Source organism: Sus scrofa, chromosome 10, assembly GCF_000003025.6.
Source record: "Sus scrofa isolate TJ Tabasco breed Duroc chromosome 10, Sscrofa11.1, whole genome shotgun sequence".
Taxonomy (NCBI): domain Eukaryota; kingdom Metazoa; phylum Chordata; class Mammalia; order Artiodactyla; family Suidae; genus Sus; species Sus scrofa.
Genome location: NC_010452.4, coordinates 14,327,597 through 14,353,178, shown reverse-complemented (window position 1 = coordinate 14,353,178; position 25,582 = coordinate 14,327,597). Strand labels below are relative to the sequence as shown.

At 52.7% G+C, this 25,582-nt stretch overlaps 1 protein-coding gene across 2 annotated transcripts in view; it reads right to left on the bottom strand.

Moving 5' to 3' along the window:
- Positions 2,125-25,582, bottom strand: part of STUM (stum, mechanosensory transduction mediator homolog) — a 56,096-nt gene continuing 32,638 nt past the window's right edge. The window contains exons 2-4 of one of the 2 annotated variants that reach the window (XM_003357643.4): positions 13,160-13,339; positions 9,265-9,273; positions 2,125-8,478 (exon numbers count right to left, since the gene is read on the bottom strand). In XM_003357643.4, the coding sequence (XP_003357691.1) occupies positions 8,444-8,478; positions 9,265-9,273; positions 13,160-13,339 (224 nt within the window). In that variant the 3' untranslated portion in view covers positions 2,125-8,443. The remainder of the gene's footprint in view (positions 8,479-9,264; positions 9,274-13,159; positions 13,340-25,582) is intronic. The other variant, XM_005667938.3, reaches the window with a different exon arrangement.

Below are 25,582 nucleotides of genomic sequence, written 5' to 3'. Positions count from 1 at the left end.
CCAAGCCAGCACCCCTGTGACTCCTAGTTTATGTCACTGCATGACAAGGTCTCAGTGACCTGGCTGGTGGCCATCCTGCTCCAGCACCTCATGGGCCACTGGCCAGCTGGGGGCTGGGGGACAGGTCCCGGGGGGTGGGGGAGAGGAGCCAGATGGACAGGATGTGCCTTCCTGCTCAAGGAGCTGCTGCCTCCTCAGTGGCCCTGCCCGCCTCCATTGCTCCATCTCGGACACCGATTCAAGTTGAGTGCCCCTCCCCAGTGACACCAAGTCCTGCCTAAGTCCTTGGTCCCGGGACCATCTCTGCCCCAGGTTTGTGCTTCCTTTCGCCTGCAAAGGCGATACATCCTCATGCCTCCCCTCCCGTAACCAACCACAGGCCACCCCAGACCCCTCTCAGAGCCTGGGGTCTGGGAGCACAGAGATTTCTGGGGAGCAGAAGCCTTTGGGAGAAGCCCTGGCGGGGGGGGGGGAGGGGTTCAACCATGTCACCTTCCCGAAGATGAGCAGACTGGGGCTGGAAAGGAAGAGAAGAGGGTGGTGGCCCTGAAGCTTCCTTCCCTTCCTGGGGCTGGAGGGCACTGCTGACCTTACCCCGTGCTTTCCCCCAGCCCCCACCCCCCAAAACCAGAAACTTCTTCTCTGGCCAAGAGTGTTCCTGCCATGCTCTGAGCCCACTAAGTACTTGGGAGAGCTCCCTGGGATGTCGGGGCGACTGTGATGCTGCCTTAGGCTTGGCGTCCTGGTTTTAGCGGTGACTAAAGTCAACCCTTAGGCACAGGTGCATTTCTGGGGCCTCAAAGGGGTCCCTGGGGTTGAGCCTAAAGTCTCCCCGGAAGGTTGTACTTTGCTGCAGATTTACTCCTTGGGGCAGGACCAAGGCTCCGAGACGGCAGCATCTCTCAGCAGAAACACCAGAACGCCTCTGGGTGGACCGGGCTGGTCGCCCCCAAGGATTCTGGGCTGACGTGAGGAAATGGTGAGAGGCCAGGCCTTTCCCGGGGTAGGGGGGGGGGTGTGCCTAGCAGGGTGACACCCAAGGGCTCAGCTCCCACAGCCTCCGGTGTTGAATGCAGCGCTGCAGACGTGGCCTCGTTCCGGACCCCAGCCCACTGCTCCTAATGCAATCAAATGGTCTGTTCTGTCACCCACCTGCAGTGCCGCTAAACATGGAGCTGCCTGTCAGATGACTTCCTGGGCAAGAGGGAATGCGTGGAGGTTTTTCAATTCCAGGCACGACTTCTTTACTTCCCGCTATTAGGTTTCATCTTGATGGCCTCTCCCTGGCAAGAGCATTTTGAATTTTGATTTGTCTAATGCATTTAGTTCCCTACATCCACAAGTTTGATAAGTTTTCTAGGTCTTCATCCAGTTATTACAGAGAATGTCGGAAGTTCCCGCTGTGGCGCAGTGGGATCGGCAGCATCTTGGGAGCACTGGGATGCAGGTTTGATCCCCAGCCCAGCACAGTGGGTTTGGGACCCAGCGTTGCCGTGGCTGCAGCCTAGCTGGCAACTGTGGCTCGGATCTGATCCCTGGCCCGGGAACTCCATATGCTGTGGGACAGCCAAAAGAGGGAAAAAAAGAGAGAGAGGGAGAGAGAATGTTGGCTGGGCCACGGGCTCTGGCCTGAAATTCCCTGCAAGGTAACATCAGTTCAACCAGCCCCTAAGCTGAACTGCTAGTTATGAATTCTCCTAATCGCCCTTACCCAGCTTCCCATTTACACAGGGGACTTCCACAAATGAGGATGCGGCCCACGTTTTTCCCTCATCAACCCCTGTAGCAATCAAGAGAAGGAAACGAGTTTCATCTGTACATTTATTCTTGACGGACGCCGTCTGGGCCCCCACTCTTGATTCAGTGCACACACTCCTGCTGGCAAAGGGCTCAGATCACCAAACATGTGGCCCTTTAAGGAGTGACTTGTACAGGCCTCCCAGGAGCGGGGGCGGGGGGGGGGGGCGGTGTGTGTGCGAGCAATAAGGTCTGAAGCAGGCAGGCCACCTTGGAGAAGGGCAACTTTCGTAACAGAAAGGTCACTAACAACAAATGCTGCAGAGGGAGAAAGAGGGAGGCAGAGCCAGAGAGCGGTCCAATTATGAAAATGAGAAGACACAGGGATTTAAGATGCCACCAGAAAGGCCACATGAATGTTTATTACATAGAAAAGAGGGAACGGCAGAAAAGGTTTCCAAAGCCATAGTTCCGGGATTTTAAAAAAACGCAAACTTGGAATGTCAAAGAGATGCCATGCTTTATACATTTATAATAGGAATCTATAAATATGTACATGGAGATATGTACACCGGTTTTTATTTGTACGTTTCACTATGTGTTCAGTAAGGGTGCTTGAATTACGCATTTTAAAGCTAGCGGAACGCTGGAGAAAGGAACACTGCTCGGCCCCTAGAGGGCGCCGTGGAGACGCAGCCGCAGCAGCGGGCAGATCTGCGGGGGCGGTGTCGGGGGCTGGGGCTGGGGGCTGGGGCTGGGGGGCTGGGGGCTGGGTTCTGAGCTTATGAAAGAGCTAAGGGGCGGGCAGGCCTGGGCCCCAGGCTGCAAGATTTGGGCCAAAGTCTAGAAGCTTCCCTGTGTCTGTGGTATCCTCTCTTGGAACCAAGGAAGGCTCCAGTCATTAGAACAGGGGCTGGAAAACCCTCTTGGCTGGATAGCACCCCAGGGGAAGCCTCTGGGGGTGGGGTGGACCCCACAGGATAGAAGGGAGATGAGGAAGCCCTGGGAGATCAGAGAGTGGGTCTTGTTGGAGAACAACAGAAATGTACCGTGATTAGTTTACCCAAAAGAAGAGAGACCCAAACAAAGCCAATCATGGTATGAAAAACTATACATCACAACACAACACTCATCCGTATGTAAATTCAACTGAAACACACAGAACCAGTCTTGTTTCTATGTATGCTGCTTAAAAAAAATAAACAAATGGCCCCATGTACAACAGCATGGAACTTCGCCCATGAATGGGGCCAGCCAAGTGTCCCCAACAGGTGCCCAGGCGGCTTACAGGGCTATCACTCTCTCCCTGCTTAGAATATGGGCCAAGCACTGACCCAGAAAGTGGGGTGGATGTGACCTCTGACCCCCTTCTTCCTCACGGGTGCCTATACTGGGGTTGGTGGGAGGGATGAGGGAGTAGAAGAGAATCTCAGGAGAGAGGACTGTCGGCAGCCCCATGAGAGTCCAGAAAGGGACCATTGTCCCCTCTTCTCTGGGCAGACCCTCCACTCACTCCTACAAAAAGCCAAGCGGGGGCGGGTGGGGGATGAGCACAGCCGGGTGTGGGGATGCGGGGGTGCTGAGCCTGTGGACCCCTAGAGGAAGAGGTCCAAGAGAGGAGACAGTGTGCACACCAGGGCCCTGGGGTGGGGGCACTGAGGACAAAAGTGCCTCCAGCCAGGCCCCCGCCAGAGGGAGACGGCTCCTGGGGGAGGCACGGGGCCCCTTTGGAGATGTTAAGTCCCAATCCTGAGTCTCCAGACAGCCTGGCCTCACCCGGCATCAAAGCAACTCTGGGAGTGCACGTGTGCGGGTGTGAGTGTGTGCACAGGCTACGCCCGGGACCTGCTCCACCCACTTAGGTGTCCACACGTGTGTGGTTGTCTGTGCTTCTGCCCACTCTAGGGTGAAAGTGTGGGGGCGGGGGTGGCCGGCATGGCTGGCATTTGGGAGGGCTTGGGAACAGAGGTTCCACAGCCAGTGACAACTTGTACCAGAAATCAGGACACACACAGGCAGGACTCTGTCATCAACCTCCCTGCTCTGTGATAGGCTCAGGAAGGCAGAGTGGACTCGGGGGACAAGTGTTCCTGTTTTACTGGAAAGAGCCCTGCCCCTTGAGCCCCTGGGGCCTGCAACAGGACAGAACAGCCTCTGCTACTCCTTGTCCCTTGCCGGAGGAGACTCACTCCAAGCCCTTTGCTCTGAAAGAAATGAAAACAATGATGGCTGCCCAGGCCCCTTGTTCCCAAGCTATGGATGGTTAAACTGAGGCATGTCTTTAATTTAAAGAGCCAAGGTGGCCCCGAAGGATCAGCCAGCTCCTTGCTTTCCTCCTTGGGAGGCCTCTGGAAGGCATCCTCCTGGTCTGGTGGGTGGAGTCAGCACCTCCTTCTGAAGCCCCAGGCTTGTTGTTTGGGGTCTGTGTTTTGCTTTTTCTGAGATCTCAGTCCTGTTCCTCCAGGAGAAGACGTTAGTGTGTAGCTGGCTTTCTTTCTGTACTTCCTGTTAGTGTCGTTGCCGAGGCTCCTCAGCCCTGGTGGCATCATCGCAGTGTCTCTGAGTCACGGTGGATCAGGGACGGGTACCCCGGGGCGGTCCTGCGTGTTGGACCAGGCAGTCCCCAGTACCAGCTCCAGCTGCAGCCACCATTCTCTCACGGCAGCACGGGTCCCCTTCGGGCCTGCCTTCCACCAGGGAGTGAGGGTTTGCGGGCTACTCAGGATGGTGACAGCAGAGTGGCACCCTACTACATTTGAGGGGGCCAGGCCCCCTCAGAAAACCCTGTCTCTGCCACAGCCATCCTCCTTCCTCTGGAGCATATGTTTGGGGGCCCGTGGCTTCCTCTCTTGGGGCCTCAGTTCTGACATCTAAAAACTCGGCACATTGACACCACCCGCTCCCCAGACCATTCTAAGGGTTACAGGACATAAAATGCAGCACAAGAGTTCCTGTTGTGGCTCATCGGTTAATGAACCCAACTAGGATCCATGAGAACGTGGGTCAATCCTTGGCCTCGCTCAGTGGGCTAAGGATCTGGCATTGCTGTCAGCTGTAGTGTGGGTTGCAGATAAGGCTCAGATCCTGCATTGCTGTGGCTGTGGTGTAGGCCGGCAGCTGCAGCTCTGATTCGACCCCCATCCTGGGAACTTCCATATGCGGCCCTAAAAAGCCAAAAAAAAAAAAAAAAAAAAAAAAGGCAGCACAGTGCCTAGCAAGGGCCCAGCACAGGGGAGGCTGTTCTTGTCATTGGGGCTGACACATGGGTCCAGGGCAGCAGAGGGAGGGCCCTGTGCCCCTTCCTTCCCTTCTGTCAAGTGCAGCCAGAAGCTGACGCCAAGGCCAAGGCCACTTTCAGGTGGGGGCCAGGGGAGGGCCACAGCGGGGTGTCTCCTGCCCCCAGCAGGAGGGGTACCAGACCAGAGCCAGGAGCCATCTGCCACGGGGACCCTGTGCCTTCCTGGCCCCAAGTCTTGGCTCGGACTCAGATCTGAAGATCCAGGTCAGCCGTCTCCACTGCCCACAGGGCACTCCCCAGCCACCAGGTGGCTCCTCCTTGCTCCAGGATCCCGCTCTGGCCCAAGGGAATGCCACCCTGATTCAAGCGGCATGATTAGGTCCCGGGAGCATCTCATTCACTGTCAAATTCTCTGTGCCTGCAAGCCCCGAACACCTGTAACTGATGAAAGCCTGGACGTGGACCCTGGGACTCCTGGACCATCACCCTCGTGCTGCACCAGTGAGACAAGCCCAGGTCTCACCAAAGGGCTGTGTGTTATCCGGGCACTTACTGGCCTGAGAACCCTTCAGCTGGCTGGTACTCGGTCAGTTAACCCTGGCCTTCCAACAGCCTGAGCGGCCAGCTCAGACGACCAGTACACCAGCCCCCGTTCCTTATCTAACCAAGACAATAACCCCGAGGCCATGGTCTCCCTTAGAGGGAAGCTCTTTTGAGCTGATCCTCCCACCTGGCAATCCTCACAGGCGCGATGTTCAGAAGACAGGCAGGGGCCCCTTGGGGTCCCTCCGTGCTTCAGTTACCTGGAAAGCATCTTCCTCCTGAGGTTGGGAGGGGCAGCGGCAGGTGAGGGGAGAATCCGGGGCAGGGGGCGGAGGAGGGGAGGTGAACTTCCAAGCGCACAAACACCCACGTGAAGCCATCCCACGCTGGGACGCACGGTGACACTTGTCACTCAAGAAAACCCCACCTGTGTCTGGGGTGTCACTAAACACGAGACATAAATTTCTGTCTCTGCTCACCCCCTCAGCAGCCACCCCCGGCCACGCCAGGAAAGTAAGATCCACCTCTCTCCCTGTGGGGGCAGCCACCTGACACCTGTCATTGCTGCAGAGAGTCAGGCAAACTGGGGGGAGCTGTTTGGGGTGACGGGCTGTGGGCTGGCAGGGACATTACTTCCCTCGCCTGAAGCTGTTTTTATCTGATTCTAGGGGAAGCTGTTTTTATGTGATTCTCAGGGCTTTTTCGCCCCGCTTCCTCGACAGCAGCCAGCCGCCAGCCGCCAGCCTGCTCTGCACTTGGCCTGGAGGATGCCGTCTTCACACAGAGGAAGGTTCTGACTTTCAGGATGAAACCAAAGCCGAGCCCACGCCTGGAAAGCATGGAGTCTTCCAAACATGAAAGAAGCAGCAAAGGCCTGGGTGGGAGCCAGGAGGGAGGGAGGAGGGAAGAGACAGACACTGCCAGGTGTTCAGAAAGCGCCACCCAGACCCAGAAGGGGGACCAGACGCTCATCAGAACTAAGGGGTAGGCGGCCCGGTAGGCTTAGGGGGAGAAGGAGCGAACCCAGCCCTGAGTCGGGCCCGGGACCAGATGAGGAGCTGAAAGGGATTTCGTCCTGAGGATGCCAGTTTGCTGTCCAGGCCCACTTCCCAGCAGGACTGGAATTAGACAACCCAGTGGGAGTTCCCATTGTGTCTCAGCAGGTTAAGAACCCAACTAGTATCCATGAGGATGCAGGTTCGACCCCTGGCCTCACTCAGTGGGTTAAGGATCCAGCATTGCCGTAGAGCTGTGGTGTAGATCACCGATGTGGCTCGGATCCAGCCTTGCTGTGACTGTGGCAGAGGCTGACTGCTGAGGCTCTGATTCGACCCCTAGCCTGAGAACCTCCATGTGCCATGGGTTCGGCCCTAAAAAAGCAAAGAAAAAAAGAACTAAGAAAAGCCAGTGGATGGGACGGGTGGACCACCGCCTCAAGGGGAGGATTTAGAAAAAGAGACTAGGCAGGCAGAGGCCCCCAAAGAGACTCACGGTGGAGTGAGGGGCTTGTCCAGCCGCAGGCTCCCCAAGCCTTTCCATCCGGCACAGGGAAAACAGCCAGACAGGCTACTCCTCCAGCCCTGGCTGAATTCTCCCTCGGGGAGACACACAGCCAATGGCGCAGAGTCCAGGAAGGCGCAAACCTGGCTTTGGGCCAGTCTCACATTTTAATGATTCCTACGTTAGAATGAAGATGAAAATAAAACAGCTATGTCCTTGCCCAGTGTGTGGCTGTCACTTAGCTCTCCTTTCTCTTCATTTCTGATTGAGCTTCTGTTGCCTCCGGCTCTGTAACAATCACTTCCAGAGGTGTCTTAAAGGACTGACCCTTTGCAATAGGAGAAATCTCCATGTAACACAGCAATGTCACCCTGATACATCTGTTTGCAGGATTTTCAGAAAGAGGTCCACTGCCCCAAACATTTTTTTTTTTTTTGCAATTCTAAAATCCCTCAAAGTCCTTAAAAGGTGAGTTCCCTCCCAAACTTAGTTAGTGGCAAAGCCCACCCAGCACAGAGGTGGGGCTATTTACAGTTTTATGGATTCATGATTCTCTGCAGAAACGGTCACGTGTTTGAAGGGGGAGCACTGTTCCAGGCTCTGCCCACCTGTTAGGAAATGTGCCTTAGTGTCTCTTACTCTCCTCTCAAATCCCAAATTTATCCAGAGAGACCCATCTGATCCTAAGGATTTGGGGGGAAAAAAAAAAGACCGTGGACCTGAAATGTCGCGTATAATGGGAAAGGCTGCCCACTGAGATATGGATGGTCAATTTGTGTATGAACGTCTGGCAGTTCAGGCAGTTTTACCCCAGGAATGGAGCCACTGCTCTCCTTCCTTTCCAGAGAAACAGAGATCGAACACCCCCAGGCCTTGGCAAGGAGGTAGGGGCAGCGATAAGGAGACACCTGTGAGGATCTGCCCCCCCGCCCCGCCCGTTGACAGCTAAGGACACAGCAGGCTGTCCACACTGGGCTGGAGTCTGTCCATCCTCACTTCCGCCCTGGTGCAGCCCCAGGAGACCACTCTGGCAGGGGCTGGGGACCAGAAGAGGTGTTCACCGCGATCCTGCACCTTGACAAGCTGGCCAGGCAGCCCAGGCGCCCTGGAGGTGGGCAGCGGGTGTGCAAGGTGGGTGGGGCCGGCGCCGCAGCCTCTCCGTGGGCATTGCCGTCGCCACCCTCTCCCCACCCCCACTCCACCCTGATGCTCCGGGTGCCTGCGCTACAGGGCTTTCTGGAGCAGGGGGAGGAGCCAGCAGCCCTCAGAGCCTGCTGAGAAAAGCAGATGCGTTTTGAAAATAAATAATATTTTTAAATCCCTTCTTTCCCCTCCAAACCCAGGAAGCAGCGGAAGAGAACGTGTGAAGACCGCTGCCTGGCATGGTCCTCCCGGGCCCCGGGCTTCTCGGCGGCCCCCGCAGGCTCACAGCTGCTGTGGGATGCCCTGCTCCTTGTAGCCTGTGAGGAAGAAGCAGAGGAGAGATGGTCAGACACCTGTTCCTCCCGCACTTCTCCGGGCGGGGCCCCAGCCTAGAACATGCTAGAAGCTTATCGCAGAGGTGTCAATGCCTGCTCCAGTCGCAGTCCAGCTTTTCCCAAGGGCCCTGGATTTTCATTGTTTATTGTTTTTAATTTTTTTTTTTTTTCTTTTTAGGGCCGCAACCATGGCACATGGAGGTTCCCAGGCTTGGGGTTGAATTTGGAGCTGTAGCTGCCAGCCTACACCACAGCCACAGCAATACCAGATCCTTAACCCACTGAGCCAAGGTCAGGGATTGAACCTGAATCCTCATGGATACTCATCAGGTTCATTACCACTGAGCCACAGTGGGAACTCCTACTGAAATAGTTAAGGGTGAAATTCTAAGTCTGGAATTTACTGAGTGATAAACCCTATTAGCTGGTAACTCAGTCCACAGAGGCTGTTCAATGGACTTATCTGGTATTTTTCCCTCTTATTTACCAGGTTATTCATCAAATTAGGTGTTGTTGGGGAGAAAGATGGAGGGAGTAATAAGTGAAACCAAAGTAGCCATGAGGTGATACTGGTTGAAGCCAATATGGTCATTTAGGGAGTCATCATACCAGGCCTTCCACTTGTGCCTATGTTTAAACATTTTCCAAAATAAAAAACTAAAAATAGAAGCTTGTTGAGGGGGGCGCGGGCCGGCAGTGGGGGTGGGGGGGCAGGGGAGGACCCCAGGCAGCCCAGCAGGAGGCTTGCATGGCCACCAATACACTCACCTTGGGAAACTTTGGCGCAACACAGGGATATGAGGCAGCATGAGGGAGAGGAGAAAAAGAGAAAAAACAGTCTGAAAACAGAGGTCAGAGGGCCTGCTGGAATACAGAAAGAAGGAAGATTCACGGTGGGGCCTGGGATGGAAGGTGGCTGGGGTCAGGGTTCACAGTGACTGGCCCCCGTGGCCAGCGGTCAGCCCCCGAGGGTGCGTGGGCGAGGCTCAGGAGCGCACGGTGAGTGTCTTCCCTCCCTGGGGGTCTCGCAGGGTGAGACCCTGCCAAGAAGCTCTCTTCAATGCCCCCTTCCCTCTGTATTCAGCCAAGCCCAGTCTTCTGCTTGACTCCTGCCCCTCCCTCTTCTTCTGCCTCCAACCCATGTTTTTGCCTCAAGGTACATTCTGGATGGACCTGAAGAAGGATGACTACAGGACAGGTCTGACGCTGACAACCTAACAATGCTGAAGTGACCCATCCTGGCCCCCACCCCGCTCTATCTGAGCCATGTGCTTTTTGCCTTTTATGTAGACAGAAGCCACCTGTATAAAACCTCATGCTTTGGGAAAGACCCGGGTGGGTAGGGCAGACTTTATCTTGCAGTTATCTTGGATCAACTGGCAGTGACTGCACAAAGCCCTGTGTTGAGAGCGTGTAAAACTATTCTGCGAGAGTGTCGTGATTGATTAGCAATGTCTGCTGCAGGTATAGCAGTAGAAAGAGGCTACCTGTGTACAATTACCAAGTATTTATTGACCTACAACCAATACAGGCTGTTCTTGATTGTTATTTGTTATTAATAATATAAACAGAGCAGCGGCCCTGTAAGTTCCAGATTTTAACTTCCACTTTGATCTATATTTCTCTGAGTCCCCACTTAGGAGATTTTTCTTGCATGAACTTTTAGCTTCACAGCTTATTTTGGAGAATCTGTCTTTGCCTGTGTGATTCCTATGACTTTATAGATAACATATTTTAATTTTAGTTTGGGTGTGTGTACACATGACCTTTTTTTTTTTTTAAATGGCCATATCCAAGGCATATGGAAGTTCCCAGGTCAGGTATAGAATCCAAGCTGCAACTTCAGCCATACCCAGTCCTTTAACTCACCATGCCAGGCTGGGAATCAAACCCATGCCTCCAAAGCAACCCAAGCCACTGCAATGCCAGGTAAAAAAAAAAAAAAAAAAAAAATCACCCTGTGCTGTTACAACAGCAATGTTTCCTTCATTTTTGCAGGCAAGCACTAGAATGACACAAGAACGGTGCTTATCCAACTATCTATGAGGACAGACATGGCGATTGTGGCTCCTCAGTGCACCCGTCCAGGTCACACCCCTCCACCACTGCTCGGAACGATCCCAGCCCACAGCACCATCTCAACAGTGGCAATCATTCATCCTTTGACGGTGCATTTACTTCTTGGAGAAAGGGCAGAGGCACCCCTTGCTGGGCAAGAGGGTCCAGGTGGGGTAATGGGTAGCGGGGAGATGTAATGGGTTTTCTTGTGCAGCCCTCAAGTCCATCCCTCAAAGTGTGACACAAAGACAGCATCCCTGACACCAAGGAGGTCACCCACAGGGAAGGCTTGGATCAGGGGACGCAGGGAGGAAGGTGCGGAGGTGCATGCCAGCATTTCCTTATCCTGCAGCCCAGCTACGGCCCCACACCAGCCGCAAAAGACAGTTTCTGTGGAGTCACCAGTTAGGGTGCTGGAAGGGGAGGAAGTGATGGGTCCCCAGCTGCCCTTCTCGGCTGTTTCTTCATCTAGGAGGTGATAAGTGGAGTTCTTTAAGCTATGTCTAGGATTCAGACCCCGTGGGTGCTGGAATCAAGCGTGACCAAAGAGAGAATACCAGAATGCTCTGGGGATCAGCTTAGCCATCAGCCTGTTAGGACCCACCCTGAGACTCAAGCTTGCACCACCATGATGGCCCTTCCTTACTAAGGGGCCCTGGTGCCCTGACTTTTGATGTGATGAGTAAAACGGCTCAGGGCTCATATGAGGCAGGGATGGAGCAAGCGTCACAGGCTTTCTGTTTACATCCAAGGAAACATCTGAGAGCAGGGGCCCCTCCAGGTTCCAACTGGGAGCACAGCCTGCAGGCTGGCACAGGCCCCTCGGGGAGCACCAAACTCCCTCTGGGAAACCGTCAGGCTCGGCCTCTCAGGACTCACAGGATACCTGGCAGCACCTCTCGGCCATGTTCTGCTCCCCTCCCCACAAATGGAAGTGATCCCAAGTTCCCGTTGGGGCTCAGTGGAAACGAACCTGACTAGTATCCATGAGGATGCAGGTTCGATCCCTAGCCTCACAGTGGGTTAAGGCTCCGGTGTTGCCGTGAGCTCTGGCATAGGTTGTCGTCGAGGCTCGGATCTGGCGTGGCTGTAGTGTAGGCTGGCTGCTGCAGCTCTGATTTGACCCCTAGCCTGGGAACCTCCATATGCTGCAGGTACGGTCCTAAAACAAACAAACAAACAAAAACGGAAGTGATCCATGGACAGGCTCATAGGCGGGGCTCCCATGGGGGAGCTGGATGGGACTGCCTCCTCTCTACCGACTCTGCTGGCTCACCTTCCACCCTCCCCGACCGAAGCCCCTGCCCTGAGGACAGACCCTTCACAGGGATGAGGGTCTCCTGGCTGCTCCCTGGCTTCCCGGCCTGGTGCCCCCCCCCTTCTCTGACTGACCATTCTCCCAGCATCTGCCTGCTCTGCTCTAACTTTGGGGTGAGCTGACAGTCCAGCTGACCCACTGCCTCCCCGCCCTCGGCTGGAGGAACGGCTCCCAGGCAGCCTGCCCAGTCCACCTGCTCTGCTCGGCTCACTCAGGCCTAGGGATCTGCATTTTCTCTGGCCTGGTGGCTTGACTGGTCACTGACCTGAGCCTTGGCGGGCCCTGACGTCTGCCTGTGCCCTGGGTCTTGGGTCCTCACAGGATCCTGAACTCAGGCTAAGCTGACTAGGAATCATTCTAGATGATTCTAGAGCTGTCTGACCCCTGGGCTTCCCCTCCTGCCCCTGCTGACTTTGCCTGGCACAGCCCATCGGACACTGATGCTGCAGCTGGGAAGGGTTCCGGCAGGTGCAGGACACAGTGCAGAGTGTGGGGTGTGGGGAGAAGGCCAGAATGCTCCTTGTCAGTGAGACACTGGGCCTAATGAGGTAGCCAGGACGTGTGACAATACAGGGGCCCGCATGGGGGCACAGGGTGATGAGCATGGCTGCTTAAAATAGGTGTCTGTTTGAAGATCCTGCTAGGTTATTTTTAAAATGTTAATCAACTCTTCTTTGGTAATTCTGTGTCAGGATCAAGTTTGCATTAAGTGGTTGGTGAAAGTCCACTCAATACAAATTAGGAAGCGAAAGGCCTTTAGCAACGAGGAACAGAGCTTAGGTTTAAAAGAAGTTGAATTCATGCTGTTCTAGCAGTAAAAAAAAAAAAAAAAAAAGTGGTTACAGGGTTTTCTGAGGGCAACACCCAGCGGCCTTTTCCTTCTTTCTGGAAATGGCCTGATGGAGGCAGGGGCCTGAGCTCACGTGACCCACACTCTTGCTCCCCAGTGTGGTCAGCAGGCTGCTTCCTCTGCAAATGTGACGCCTGATGTGTCTGAACAGGGCCCACCTCCCTTATTCACGCCATCGGGCTGCCGCCTCTGCCTGGGGCTCTCCTGATTTCCTGCAGGCGTCGGTGGGTGGGGCTGCGGGGAGTGTCCGTCCCCGAGGCCAGGTGACCACTGGGTACTAGTGAGGAGGACACAGGTGTGCCCTCGGGGGAGAAGCAGGCCCTGCTGAGCACATCTCCCTGCGATGCACCATCTCCTGGAACCATTCTAGCCCCGTCCCGCCCCCAGCCCTGCTTCAGCCCAGCCCCACATGGAGGTGTGGGCCATCGGCTACTCACTGGCGAGGATGACCATGTCCATGCCCCAGAAGATGCTCATGATCCAGCCCACCATGACGATGGCCGTGAGGATCTGGATGAGGGCCGCGGCGATGTTCAGCCAGAAGACGCAGCACACGTGCCTGTCCGGGAGGTCGGTGCGGGCACCGCACAGCACGGTGAAGGCCGAGACGAACGTCCCTGTGAGAGGCCGGAGGGGACAGGCTTCTGAGGGCGCTGGGGGACACTGTGGCCTGTGTGGGCCTCACTAGCCCAGCTGCTCACCCTCCAGGAGCCCCGAGAGGAGTGGCCAGCGTCTGGCACTTTCGCACGCAGACCCCTCTGGCCCCTACTAGAGATGCCAGTGAACCCGCCTGGAGGAGGCGTGGCAGGGGGCTGCCAGGGGCCCAGCACAGTCCTGGAGCCTCTGAGAGAACACAGGTGTCACATGACAGTTGGTCCCTGGCATTAAGGAGCAAAAGAGCAGCCATCTGCAAGGATACCGTACGGTGGGTAGAAAGGGCACCAGTCTCATGTAGCAAAGATCCTAAGAGCCTAGGGTTCAGAGGGAGGAGCTGGTGTCACTAGGGTAAATGCAGGAAATGACCCCCAGCACACACACTGATCACAGGTGCCCTCGAGGGGAGACGGCTGGGGCATAGCTCCCAGGGCCCTTTCCTGAGGGGGCTCCCCAGACATCTGAGACCCGCAAGGAGAGGGATAGGAAGCAGCCGCAAGGCACGAAGCAAAGTAGAGTGTGTGTCTGTTCATAGTGGCTCTTTTCTTTTTTTCTTTCTTTTTTTTTTTCCTCCTTTTTAGAGCTGCACCTGCGGCATATGGAGGTTCCCAGGCTAGGGGCTGAATGGGAGCTGTAGCCGCTGGCCTACACCACAGCCACTGCAACAACAAATCCAAGCCTCATCTGCGATCTACCCCACAGCTCACAGCCACACCAGATCCTTAACCCACTGAGTGAGGCCAGGGATCGAACCCCCATCCCCACGAATACTAGTCAGGTTTGTAACCACTGAGCCACAACAGGAACTCCAGTCACATTCTGGGTGCCACCCTGCCCATCACCCAGGGCCAGGTGCCAGACCACTAGGGCAGCCCCTAACCCCAGAGCCCACTGAAGATTCCAACTAGCCAACCCCAAGCCCGCTTACCCATCTCGCTGTTCCTTCTTCTGGAAACCACAGTCAAGGCTCCTGCCCATGTTTCCCCCTCACTCCCTCTGCCTTCTGACTATCGTTGGTGCTTCCTTGTGGACCCCCCACCCCCAAAGCGCGGTACCCTTAGGAACTGTGAGCAACAAGCCAGCTCTGCAGTGGCCAACGCTTCCTGATCTGTTGGCTTCATCTTCTGTAACAAATCCCTGGCCTTGTTCAGTGGGTTGGGGATCCGGCATTGCTATGAGCTGTGGTGGAGGTCGCAAACACAGTTTGGATCCCTCATTTCTGTGGCTGTGGCATAGGCTGGCAGCTGTAGCTCTGATTCAACCCCTAGCCTGGTAACTTCCATATGCCATGAGTTGGCCCTAAAAAGAAGAAAAAGAAAAACTCCACAAGCTAGGAGTTCCCAATACGGCTCAGTGAGTTAAGAATCCTACTAGTATCCATGAAGATGTAGCTTTGATCTGGCCTCGATCAGTGCGTTAAGGATCCAGCGTTGCCCTGAGTTGTGGTGTAGGTTGCAGATGCGGCTCAGATCTGGTGTTGCTGTGGCTGTGGTGTAGGCTGGCAGCTGTAGCTCTGATTGGACCCCTAGCCTGGGAAACTCCATATGCTACAGGTGTGGCCCCCAAAAAAAGAATAAAAAGGAAAAAGAATTAAGGATCTTGTCCAAGGTCACACTCACCGGTGAGCACTGAGCCCACTGCTGTCTGATGCCCATGGCCATGTCCTGTCCCCCGATCTCACAGATGCAGAGAACTGGGAAAGCAGGTCCAGACAAGAAAGCAGCCCATGTGGGCAATCAGCCCATGATTTCCTACTTCTGGTCCTTCCTGATCCTTAAGAAAACTGCCTCTGGTGAGGGGGCAGAGCCCCAGGGGGCCCTGGGGGAGACCTGAAGAGGGGAAGGCCGTTTTCCCACCAAATGGACAGTCCATTTTGTCAGCAGGGTATTGGGTGGATCGAAGGTGTCTGAGATGAGAAAGACAAACTCGGAGAAGGCAGAGCTGGGAAATGATGGGGACATCAACTCAGGGTTTGGTGGTGGCAACTGGGGACAGGCGGACCATTAGAAAGTGTGTGTCTCCATCCTTGGCCTCTGCTCATGTACTGTGCTGTGGGAAATGAGATGAACACGAGCTGACACCATTAAAAAAGAGGACACTGCCAAAGTAGAAAGATGGCAGAAGATGAGACAGAGCATGTGGGGGAGATACTAAGTCATTATTACACACCTACAGTGAGCGACTGCATGCTGCCTCCTCTACTGACACTGCCTCTGATTCTCAAGATGGTTGGTGGTGGCTGTTATTATCCCCACTTTACAGATGGGGCAACCAAAGCTCAGAGAGGCTAAATGACTTGCCCACGGAGCAGAGCCCAGATTTAGGCCTGGATCTGTCTAGAGTGGAAGCCAGAGCTCTTTTTGGTCTAGAAAGTTGCATTCTTATGTCAAAAATTAAGGAAAATTATGGAAAACCGTATGGCCCTTCCTCAAAAAATTAAACCTAGAGTTACCCTATAACCCTGCAATTCCACTTCTGGATATATACCCAAAAGAACTAAAAGCAGAATCTCAAAGAGATATTTGCACACCCATGTTCATAGCAGCAGCATCACAACAGCTAAAACCTGGAGGCAAACCAAGTGTCTACAGATGGAGGAATGGATAAGCAAAACGTGGTATATGCACACAATGGAGTATTATTTATCCTTAAAGAGGAAGGCAATTCTGACACCTGCTACATTCATCTGTAACCTCCCAGACATTATGCTAAGTGAAATAAGCTACGTGCAAAAAGACAAATGTTGCATAATTTCACTTAGATGAGGTACTTAGAGTAGTCAAATCATAGGAACAGAAAAGAGAACATTGGAGTTCTCACTGTGGTTCAGTGGGTTAAGAATCCAACACAGTGTCCCTGAGCATGCAGGTTTGATCCCTGGCCTTGCTCAGTGGATTAAGGATCCAGCGTTGCCACAAGCTGCAGTGTAGGTCACCAACTCGGCTCAGATCCTGTATTGCTGTGGCTGTGGTGCAGGCTGGCAGCTGCAGCTCTGATTCAACCCCTAGCCTGGGAACTTCCATATGCTGCAGGTGTGGTGCTAAGACGAAAAGAAGAAAAGAAAAGAAAATAGGATGGTGGTGGACAAGAATTGGGGGAAGGAGGAATGAGGAGTTACTGTTTAATGGGAACAGAGTTTCAGCTTTGAAAGATGGAAAGAGTTCTGGAGATGGATGGTGGTGATGCCTACACTGCAACGTGCGTGTGTTTAAGGCCCCCGAACTGTACACTTAAGACTGGTTAAAATGGTAAATTTCAGGAAATTTCCGTGTGGCACAGTGGGTTAAGGATCCAACACTGTTGTAACTGTGGCAGAGGCCACGACTATGGCTTCAGTTCGATCCCTGGCCTGGGAATTTCCACATGCCCCAGGTGCAGCCAAAAAAAACTCCAAAACGAAAACAAATAAAATGGTAAACTTCATGTTATTTGTATTTTACCACAATACAGAGAATTGAAGAAAAAAAGGAAAAACACTTCATCCTTGATTTTCAAAATATTCTTGCACCGTCTCCCTGCCCCGGTCAGTGTCCTTCCCAGAAGCCCTGAGGCAGATAGTGCCCTGACTGTGGCCGGCAGTGTCCTGACTCAGTGGGAGCTGGCTGAGGTCCTGTGACACTCCGTCTCTTTGTAGCTGTGGCTTTGCCCTGGTCTTCCTGCTCAGAAACAGGAAGATGTTTCTATTAATAGCAATTTCTTATGGCTCAGCCTAATATGTATATGAACATTTTGAGCATAAGGAAACTCTGGCCCTAAACTCAGAAATTCTTTTTTTTTTTTTTTTTTTTTTTTTTGTCTTTTTAGGGCTGCACCCAGGGTACATGGAAGTTCCCAAGCTAGGAGTCGAACCACAGCTGCAGCTAATGGCCTACACCACAGCCACAGCAACTTGGGATCCAAGCCACATCTGTGACCTACACCACAGCTCACAGCAACGCCGGATCCCTAACCCACTTAGCGAGGCCAGGGATCGAATCCATGTCCTCATGGATACTAGTGGGATTTGTTACGACTGAGTCACGACGGGAACTCCCAGAGATTCTTGAAGTTAGGTCATCTTGTCCATCCCCTGACAAAAGATGGAATCTCACCAGAACTGCCAAACTGATTAGAGGCCAATGGGCCTCTTCATGCATCTGCCTGATTGCCACGGAGGCAGAGAGGCCCAGCGAGCCCACTGTTGCACCAACAGGCAGCATTAGCAAAGATGAAAGCATATCTGCTGGGAAAAACTGGGCTACTCCATATTCTGTTTAAAGAAATGAAAACATTGGCTCCCATGCGGTGTGGGAGGGCCCACATTAATAGGCTTATGATAACTCTCAGATGCATACAAAAAATATAAGCACATATAAGAATATGTATATATATCACCTGCAGTTGTGTTGATGTGCATACATTAATCATTAATTAGTCATTAGTTGGGGTAAAGAATTTCATTAATTAGGAAACAATGGTGATAGGTCCCTTCTGCCATATAGGGTAACACAGGCCATAGAAGGTAAGGATGAAGTGAATGGATTTGTAATATAAAAACACTGTTTTGATCTATCAATGGGACATTTAAAAAATGATTTTAGCACAGTTAATTATTTTAAGTGAATCTTAACTGCTAAAGAACAAGCCCTCCCCAACTGCAACGGGTTAGTTCTTAGTCCATAAGCACCAGCCAGGCAGCAGTGCCGGCTCGGGAATGGAGTGCGGGCATGTGGGGGGGCTTGCCTGGTCCCATCCGGGACCTCACACTCTGCTGGGGACGCTGAGTCCCAAAAGGAACAGTGTTGAACCCTGTTTGGTTTAGCAGCAAAGGCTTGGAGAAGAGAACTCTGTGGGAGGAGAGGTCTGGCAAGCTGGTGGAAGTAATCACGGAGGGGCAGGGGGAGAGCCCCCCAAAACAATCCAGCATGCTCATCCTTCCGGAAGCTGAGGGCGGCGGGGGCTCTGAGGGTGTGTGCATGGCAGGGATGAAAACCAGGGCTGCAGGACAGGGGTCAGACTGGACGGGATCTGAGGGCCTTGCTGCAGCAAGGGCAGCCTCTGGGAAGGGTCTGGATGGGGAATCACACATCAGGTTTGTGACCCCCAAGGCAGGGGCAGGGCAGGGGTGAGGCAGAGGCTTGGAGCGGAGAGGAGGTGAGGGGGGCAGGGAGACAGGGCAGGGGGGACTGGGAGGAGAAGGGAGGACCCCCAGGAGGAGGGAGTGGCCTGAGATTGGGGGACATGTTGCAGGTTGGGGCAGGATGAAGGGGGCACGGACGGGTCTGGGTGTCTGGTTTTCCACAGGGTGGAGCCAAGAAGCAGGTGGGGAACCCTGGGCCCAGAGCCACACCCTAGATGGGGCCTTGGGAGGGTGGGCTGCAGGAAACAGAAGTCACCCAAGTGAATGAGGTCACCCAGGAGGGCGTGGAATTCAGGGAAAGATCCAGGAAAGACTCATCTTTCCTGGGGGACCTATCATGGCCACAAAGGGGACAGAGGGGGACCAAACAGAGAGGTGAGGGAGGGTGTCCCAGAAACAGGGGCGCCTCAGGGAAGAGAAGGTGCTGGATAGGATCACGTGCCGCAGAGACAGTGAGGGGACGCAGTCTGGGTGGCCTCAGTGGGAGTCTGAGGGGATGGCGGGGAGACAGCAGGATGTCAGAGGTTCAGAGAGAATGCGGTGAGGATTCCAGAACATGCTCTACGAGCCCTTTCTCTAAAGTACACAAGAGAAAGTGCAGCTTGTCTGTCTGCTGAGGAGAAGCCACGGGGGACGGGATGGGAGAGGATGAGGACATAACCAGACAAGGGCTAAGTGGGTGGAAAGGTTCTCGACAAGGTGAGAAGTGGTGGGTGGGGTACCCACAGCAGATCTCCCGAACTGGTTTGCACGTGAGAATACTCAAGCTGAAGTTTATAAAAATGCAGGTTGCAGGTCCCCACTTCCAGACCCCCAAAGGCACAGGAATGGGTCCAGGGATTGGATTGCTCGTTTCAAAAGATGAAAGAGGAATTCCCACTGTGGCACGATGGGATCAGAGGCATATTGGGAGCACTGGGACACAGGTTCAATCCCTGGCCCCAAACAATGGGTTAAGGAACCGGCGTTACCACACCTGCGGCTTCGGTTGTGACTGCAGCTCATATCTGATCCCTGGCCTAGGAGGTCCATACAGGGGAAGCAAAGAAAAGAAAAAAAATTAAAAAGATAAAAGCAACATTGCCCCCGTTGATTCTAACACACAACCAGGTTTGAGAATTGCTCTTGGAGCAGTGGAGGGATTGGCACGGCAGACACAGAATCAGAAAACCACACCGCCTGGCAGGAGATTAGTCCACGATCCTGGCCTTTCACTCTGTCCCACAGCGACCGCCACATGCCTGGGCGCTGAGTCAGGGAGCAGAGGCGGGTGGACAGGGCCCAGCCATAATATTTCTGAGGATGCCCAGGCCTTGCCAACGCTAATGGGCACAGCGGAAAATGACGGTAATGAACTGAACTGTCAACCACCAAAATCAGTGTTGTAAGGACAGCTGGAACTCAGGCACAGACATGCACTCTGCCGGGTCCCGAGGGAGGCGGCCAGGCGGGAGATGCTTAGGAGACCCCACCCCCACCCCACCAGACTCACAGCAAAGACACCAGAGCGCTTTGCAGCCACAGTCCCCTCTGGCCACCATCGCTCTGAGGTCACTGGCTTCCCCAAGGAGCTCAGGTCTCAGGCTCCAGACACAGGCAGCAGGGAGGACACGTCTGTCCTGGATGTCCCAAAGGGTCCTGGGGGAGGGCTCCCCAGCCTGGCTCCCACCGCCCCCCCATCCTGCTTCGGTCAGGCGCTGGAAGAGAAGCAGCGCAGAAGTGGGCTGGCGTGGGCACCGCCAGGAGAGGGGGCAGCTCTGCCTCCAAAGGATGGAGCCTGGGGGCTGAAATCGTCCTTCACAAGTCCCTGTCAGGTTCAGCTTTTTGCATGACTCACGTGGGAGCAGTGAAAGGCACTGGACTGGAGGGGGCAGGTCTCAAGGCCTCGTGGAACTCGGGGAGAAGGGCTGCTCCCCTGGGACCGAGGAGAGTAAGTCCAGCTGGACCCCGGGGTCACCTGCACCTGGCTCTGTGGTCATTAAGATGTGCCGCTCATCAGCGCCTGAGACCTCCACCTGGACGCCCTCCATCACTCCTCAGGGAGGGTTGGTTGAGCACAGCTCTTTTACCAGCACAACCTTGAACGTGAGCTTTAGGGGGACAGGAAGGACACAGCCGATCTGGAAGGACAAGCCACACCCTATGAAACAGGTCCCAGTGCTGACTGTGTCCAGTCCGGAGCCAGAATGAGACAAACGGGAGATCACATTCAGGGTCACACTCAACCTAATGGAATTTCACGTCTCCAACCTTGAGGGGCCATAAGAAGCAATGGAGCTTGGGCTAAAAATACACCTTCCTGGGCTATACCACCCTGAGATACTAAGTCAGCAGGCCTGGTCATCCTCGCTTTATCATTGTGCACTCATTTCAACTGGAAAGGGAAAAGGGAAGGACAATGAAGTGACTACCAATTCACAAATGATCCTGGATAAAAGCCCTAGGAAAACAGAACGAGAATAATTTAAAAGCCCACAGGGAGTTCCCGTCGTGGCGCAGTGGTTAACGAATCCGACTAGGAACCATGAGGTTGCGGGTTCGGTCCCTGCCCTTGCTCAGTGGGTTAATGATCTGGCATTGCCGTGAGCTGTGGTGTAGGTTGCAGACGCGGCTTGGATCCTGCGTTGCTGTGCCTCTGGCGTAGGCCGGTGGCTACAGCTCCGATTAGACCCCTAGCCTGGGAACCTCCATATGCCACGGGAGCGGCCCAAGAAATAGCAACAACAATAACAACAACAACAAAAGACAAAAAAAAAAAAATAAAAAAAAAAAAAAAAAAAAAAAAGCCCACAGGAGAGTTCCCTCCGTGGCTCAGAGGAAACAAAACTGACTAGCATCCATGAGGATGCAGGTTCGATCCCTGGCCTCACTCGTGGGTTAAGGATCCGGCGTTGCCGTGAGCTGTGGTGTAGGTCGCAGATGCAGCTCGGATCTAGTGTTGCTGTGGCTGTGGTGTAGGCCAGCAGCTGTAGCTCCAATTCAATCCCTAGCCTGGGAACCTCCACATGCCGTGAATGCAGCCCTAAAAAGCTAATAAAAACAAAAAGCCCACAGAGTCTCTGTGCCCATGGCCTAAGTAAGCCAAGGTCAGTCTGAGAAGATAAGGCCTTGGTCCCAGAGCAGACTCCGTGCTCCTTCTCTCATCCTGGCTCCTTTGGCTCTGATTTCTTAACAGAGGGGGCAGGAAGGGGAGAGGATGCTGGATGCTGTGTTCACACATGCTGTGGAAAGGCACTGGCTGCTTGCTCAGCCTGATAACCCTGGAGCAGAGTCAGAGGAGGCCGTGCTGGACAGGCTAGGAGGGCAGGCCCTGACCATCACAAGTGGCCGAGAGTGCGTCTCAGAGAGTGAAGGGAATCACTGTGAGACAAAGGACAGTCAGCTCAGGGTTCAAGGCCATTGGAGGTCTGTGTCCTCAACCAGAAAGTGTTCTGTATACCCAACACCGTGCTTGTCATGTCCTGGCCAGCAAAGAACTTGCAGAGATTAAACTGTCAAACCAAGACAGAACAAGGCCAGATACAACACGGACCATCCCAGGATTTGCAGTATCCTGACCACCTTCAACATTCTTCAAAACGAATCTATTGTCAGCTAACTGCATTCCTCAAGAACACAACAAAAAGGCCACCTACTGAATGGGAGAAGATATTTGCAAATGATATCTCCCACAAGGGGTTAATATCCAAAATATACAAAGAATGCACACAATTCAACATCCAAAAGACCCAAAATAAAACACACACAAACAACCCAACCCAATTTAAAGCTGGACAGAACTGGGAGTTCCCGTCATGGCTCAGCAGTGACAAACCCAACCAATATCCATGAGGACACAGGTTCGATCGCTGGCCTCGCTCAGTGGGTTAAAGATCTGGCGTTGCTATGAGCTCTGGTGTAGGTTGCAGATGCTGTGGCTGTGGCATGGGGTGACAGCTGCAGCTCTAATTCGACCCCTAGCCTAGGAACTTCCATGTGCTGTGGGAGCAGCCCTAAAAAAGCTTTTTAAAAAGAGTAATAAAATTGGACAGAACTGAATAGACATTTTTCCAAAAAAGACATACAGATGGCCAAAAGGCACATGAAAAGATGCTCAACATCATTAATCATCAGGGAAATACAAATCAAAACCACAATGAGATATCAGCTCACATCTGTCAAAATGGCTATCACCAAAAAGACAAGAAATAGCAAGTGTTGACGAGGATGTGGAGAAAAGGAAACCCTTGTGTACTGTTGGTAGGAATGTAAATTGGTGCAGCCACTGTGGAAAATATTATGCAGATTCCTCAAAAAATTAAAAAAAGAACTACCATTAAAAACAGATCCAGCCATTCCACTTCTGGGTATTTGTCTGAAAAAAAATGAAAATACTAATTTGAAAGATTTATTATATGTTCATTGCAGCATTATTTACAATAGCCAAGATATGAAAGAGACTCAAGTGTCCATGATAGACGAATGGATAAAGAAGTGGTGTGTACATACACAATGGAATATTACTTAGCCATTAAAAAGAATGAAATCTTGCCATTTGCAACAACATGGATAAACCTAAAGGGTATTATGAACAAATCAGACAGAGAAAGACAAATACTATATGATTTCACTTGCATGTGGAATCTAAAAAACAAAATAAAAGAGCAAACATAACAAAGCAGAAATAGTCATAAATACAGAGAACAAACTGGTGGTTGCCAGAGGGGGAGAAGGTGGGAGGAGGAGAGAAATAGGTGAGAGAAATTAAAAGGTACAAACTTTCACTGACAAAAGAAATGAGTCATGGGTACAAAATGTACAATGTGGGTAATATAGTCAATAATTACGTCATATCTTTGTAGGACGGCAGATGGTAACGACTTATCATGACCATTTTGAAATGTATAGAAATACCTCATTACTCTGTTGTGTAACAGGAACCAACATGGTGTTATAGGTCACTTGCACTTCAAAAACAAATAAACACGCTCCCAGAAAAGAGATCAGATTTGTAGTTACCAGAGACAAGAGGAAGGGAGAGCTGAATGAAGGCAGTCAAAAGGCACCAACGTCCAGCTATAAGATAAATAAGTACCAAAGCTGAAATGTACATGATCAATATAATTAACACTGCTCTATGTTACACAGAAAAGTTGTAAGAGAGTAAATCCTAAGTTCTTATCATAAGGAAAACTTTTTTTCTATTTCTTTAATTTTGTATCTATGTGAGATGACTCTTGCCATAACTACCTCATGATGTATGTAAGTCAAACCTTTATGCTGTACACCTTAAACCTATACAGTGCTGTATGGCAATTATAGCTCAATAAAACTGTAAGGGAAAGGGAGTTCCCTGGTGGTCTAGTGGTTAGGATTTTGGTGCTTGCACCACCACAGCCCAGATTTGATTCTGGTCTGGGAACTAAGATCTCACATGAAGCCACTGCACACTGCAGCTGGAAGGAAAATATAGTAAAAACAAAACAAAACATCAGAGTTTCCATTGTGGCTCAGCAGTAACGAAACCAACTAGTATCCTTAAGGACTTCAGTTTGATTCTGGTTAAGGATCCAGCATTGCCATGAGCTGTGGTGTAAGTCACAGATGTGGCTTGGATCTGGAGTTGCTGTGGCTGTGGTGTAGGCCAGAAGCTGCAGCTCCGATTTGACTCCTAGCCTGGGAATGTCCATATGTCTTGGGCGCAGCCCTAAAAAGACCAAAAAAAATTTGCCAGTGTCTTTGTCCCATAGATTCTAGACCAGTAGTAAAGGGGTTTCCGAATGGCTCTCACTATTCCAAACAGCACACAGACTCCTAGTAAGTAGCCCATCAGAAGGCAGCTTTATGAGTGCTCAGTTGGAAGCTCACCATCTCAGTGCAGTAACTAGGGGTTCGCTCCTGCTGTCAGCAGCTCCTAACAGCCATTCTATCTACCTCTAATCAGAGATGGGAAAGTGAATTATCATGGCTTAAATCTTTCTAAGCATCAAGTTCATGGAAGAAAAATAATGAAGGGTGGGCAGAGGGGACCTTCTGTCCCCGCAGTAGAGGGAAGACGTAAGGCATCCAGGACCACATCATCCCGGGCCCAAGCTGCTACTCCACACCTGGGGGACCCCTCTCCTCTGTCCTCTCTCCAATCACAAAGTACCAGCTCTGGGAGTTCCCACCATGGCGTAAGTAGGTTAAGAATCTGACTGCGGTGGCTCAGGTCACTGTGGAAGTGCGGGTTCGATGCCTGGCCCAGGGCAGTGGGTTAAAGGATCCAGCATTGCCGCAGCTACAGCATAGATTGCAGCTGTAGCTCGGATTGGATCCCTGGCCCAAGAACTTCCATATGCCATGGCTGTGGCCATAAAATTTTAAAAGGAAGGAAGGGAGGGAGGGAGGTTGGGATGGAGGAAGGAAGGGAGGGAGGAACAGCTTGGGGTACCTGCCCTGAGCCTCAGGCAAACGCTGAGGAGTCACTTGGGGACCCGAGGATCAGGAGCTTGGGGACAGGCAGCCAGGAAGAAGGCTTCAGATGAATAAGGTGGCTTACAAGTGCGACCTTGGTAGGTAACAGCCCTGGATGGAGCCAAGGATTTTTCCAACTGAAAAGGCTCTGTGACTTAAAGGAAGGAGGACAGATAGCCCCCCTGGCTGCCACTCCTAAATCTGTCATGCCTCCTTTGGGGACAGAGAAGATGAGACCAGCTCCCTCCTCCATCGCTCTTAGTGCCTCCATGGTGACACCAGGCTGATCCTCCCCCTGGGGACAGGCCAACTGGAGCTGCTGATTAATTTTAATGGTTCTGGGTGCTGCATTGGCCTCCCTGTGCTGGTTGGCAAATCTCCACCACCCTCCGGCCTCCTCTGCCAGATCCTTGACACGCTCCAGGACCCACTCCCAGCCCCGGATGAGCTGCAGGATAGAACTGGACACCAGGATCTCCCCAGGATCTTGAACCTGAGCAGAAATTTTGACCTTGCAGAATTTCTCGGTTCCCCAGTTCTGAGCCTGGTCCAACAGATGCAAAGGCATCTGCTTAAATGGCAGAGGATAAACTGAGGAGGTGGGAATGGGACCAAGAGTGAGGGGGAGCTCCATCCTTCCGCCTTCCAGCAG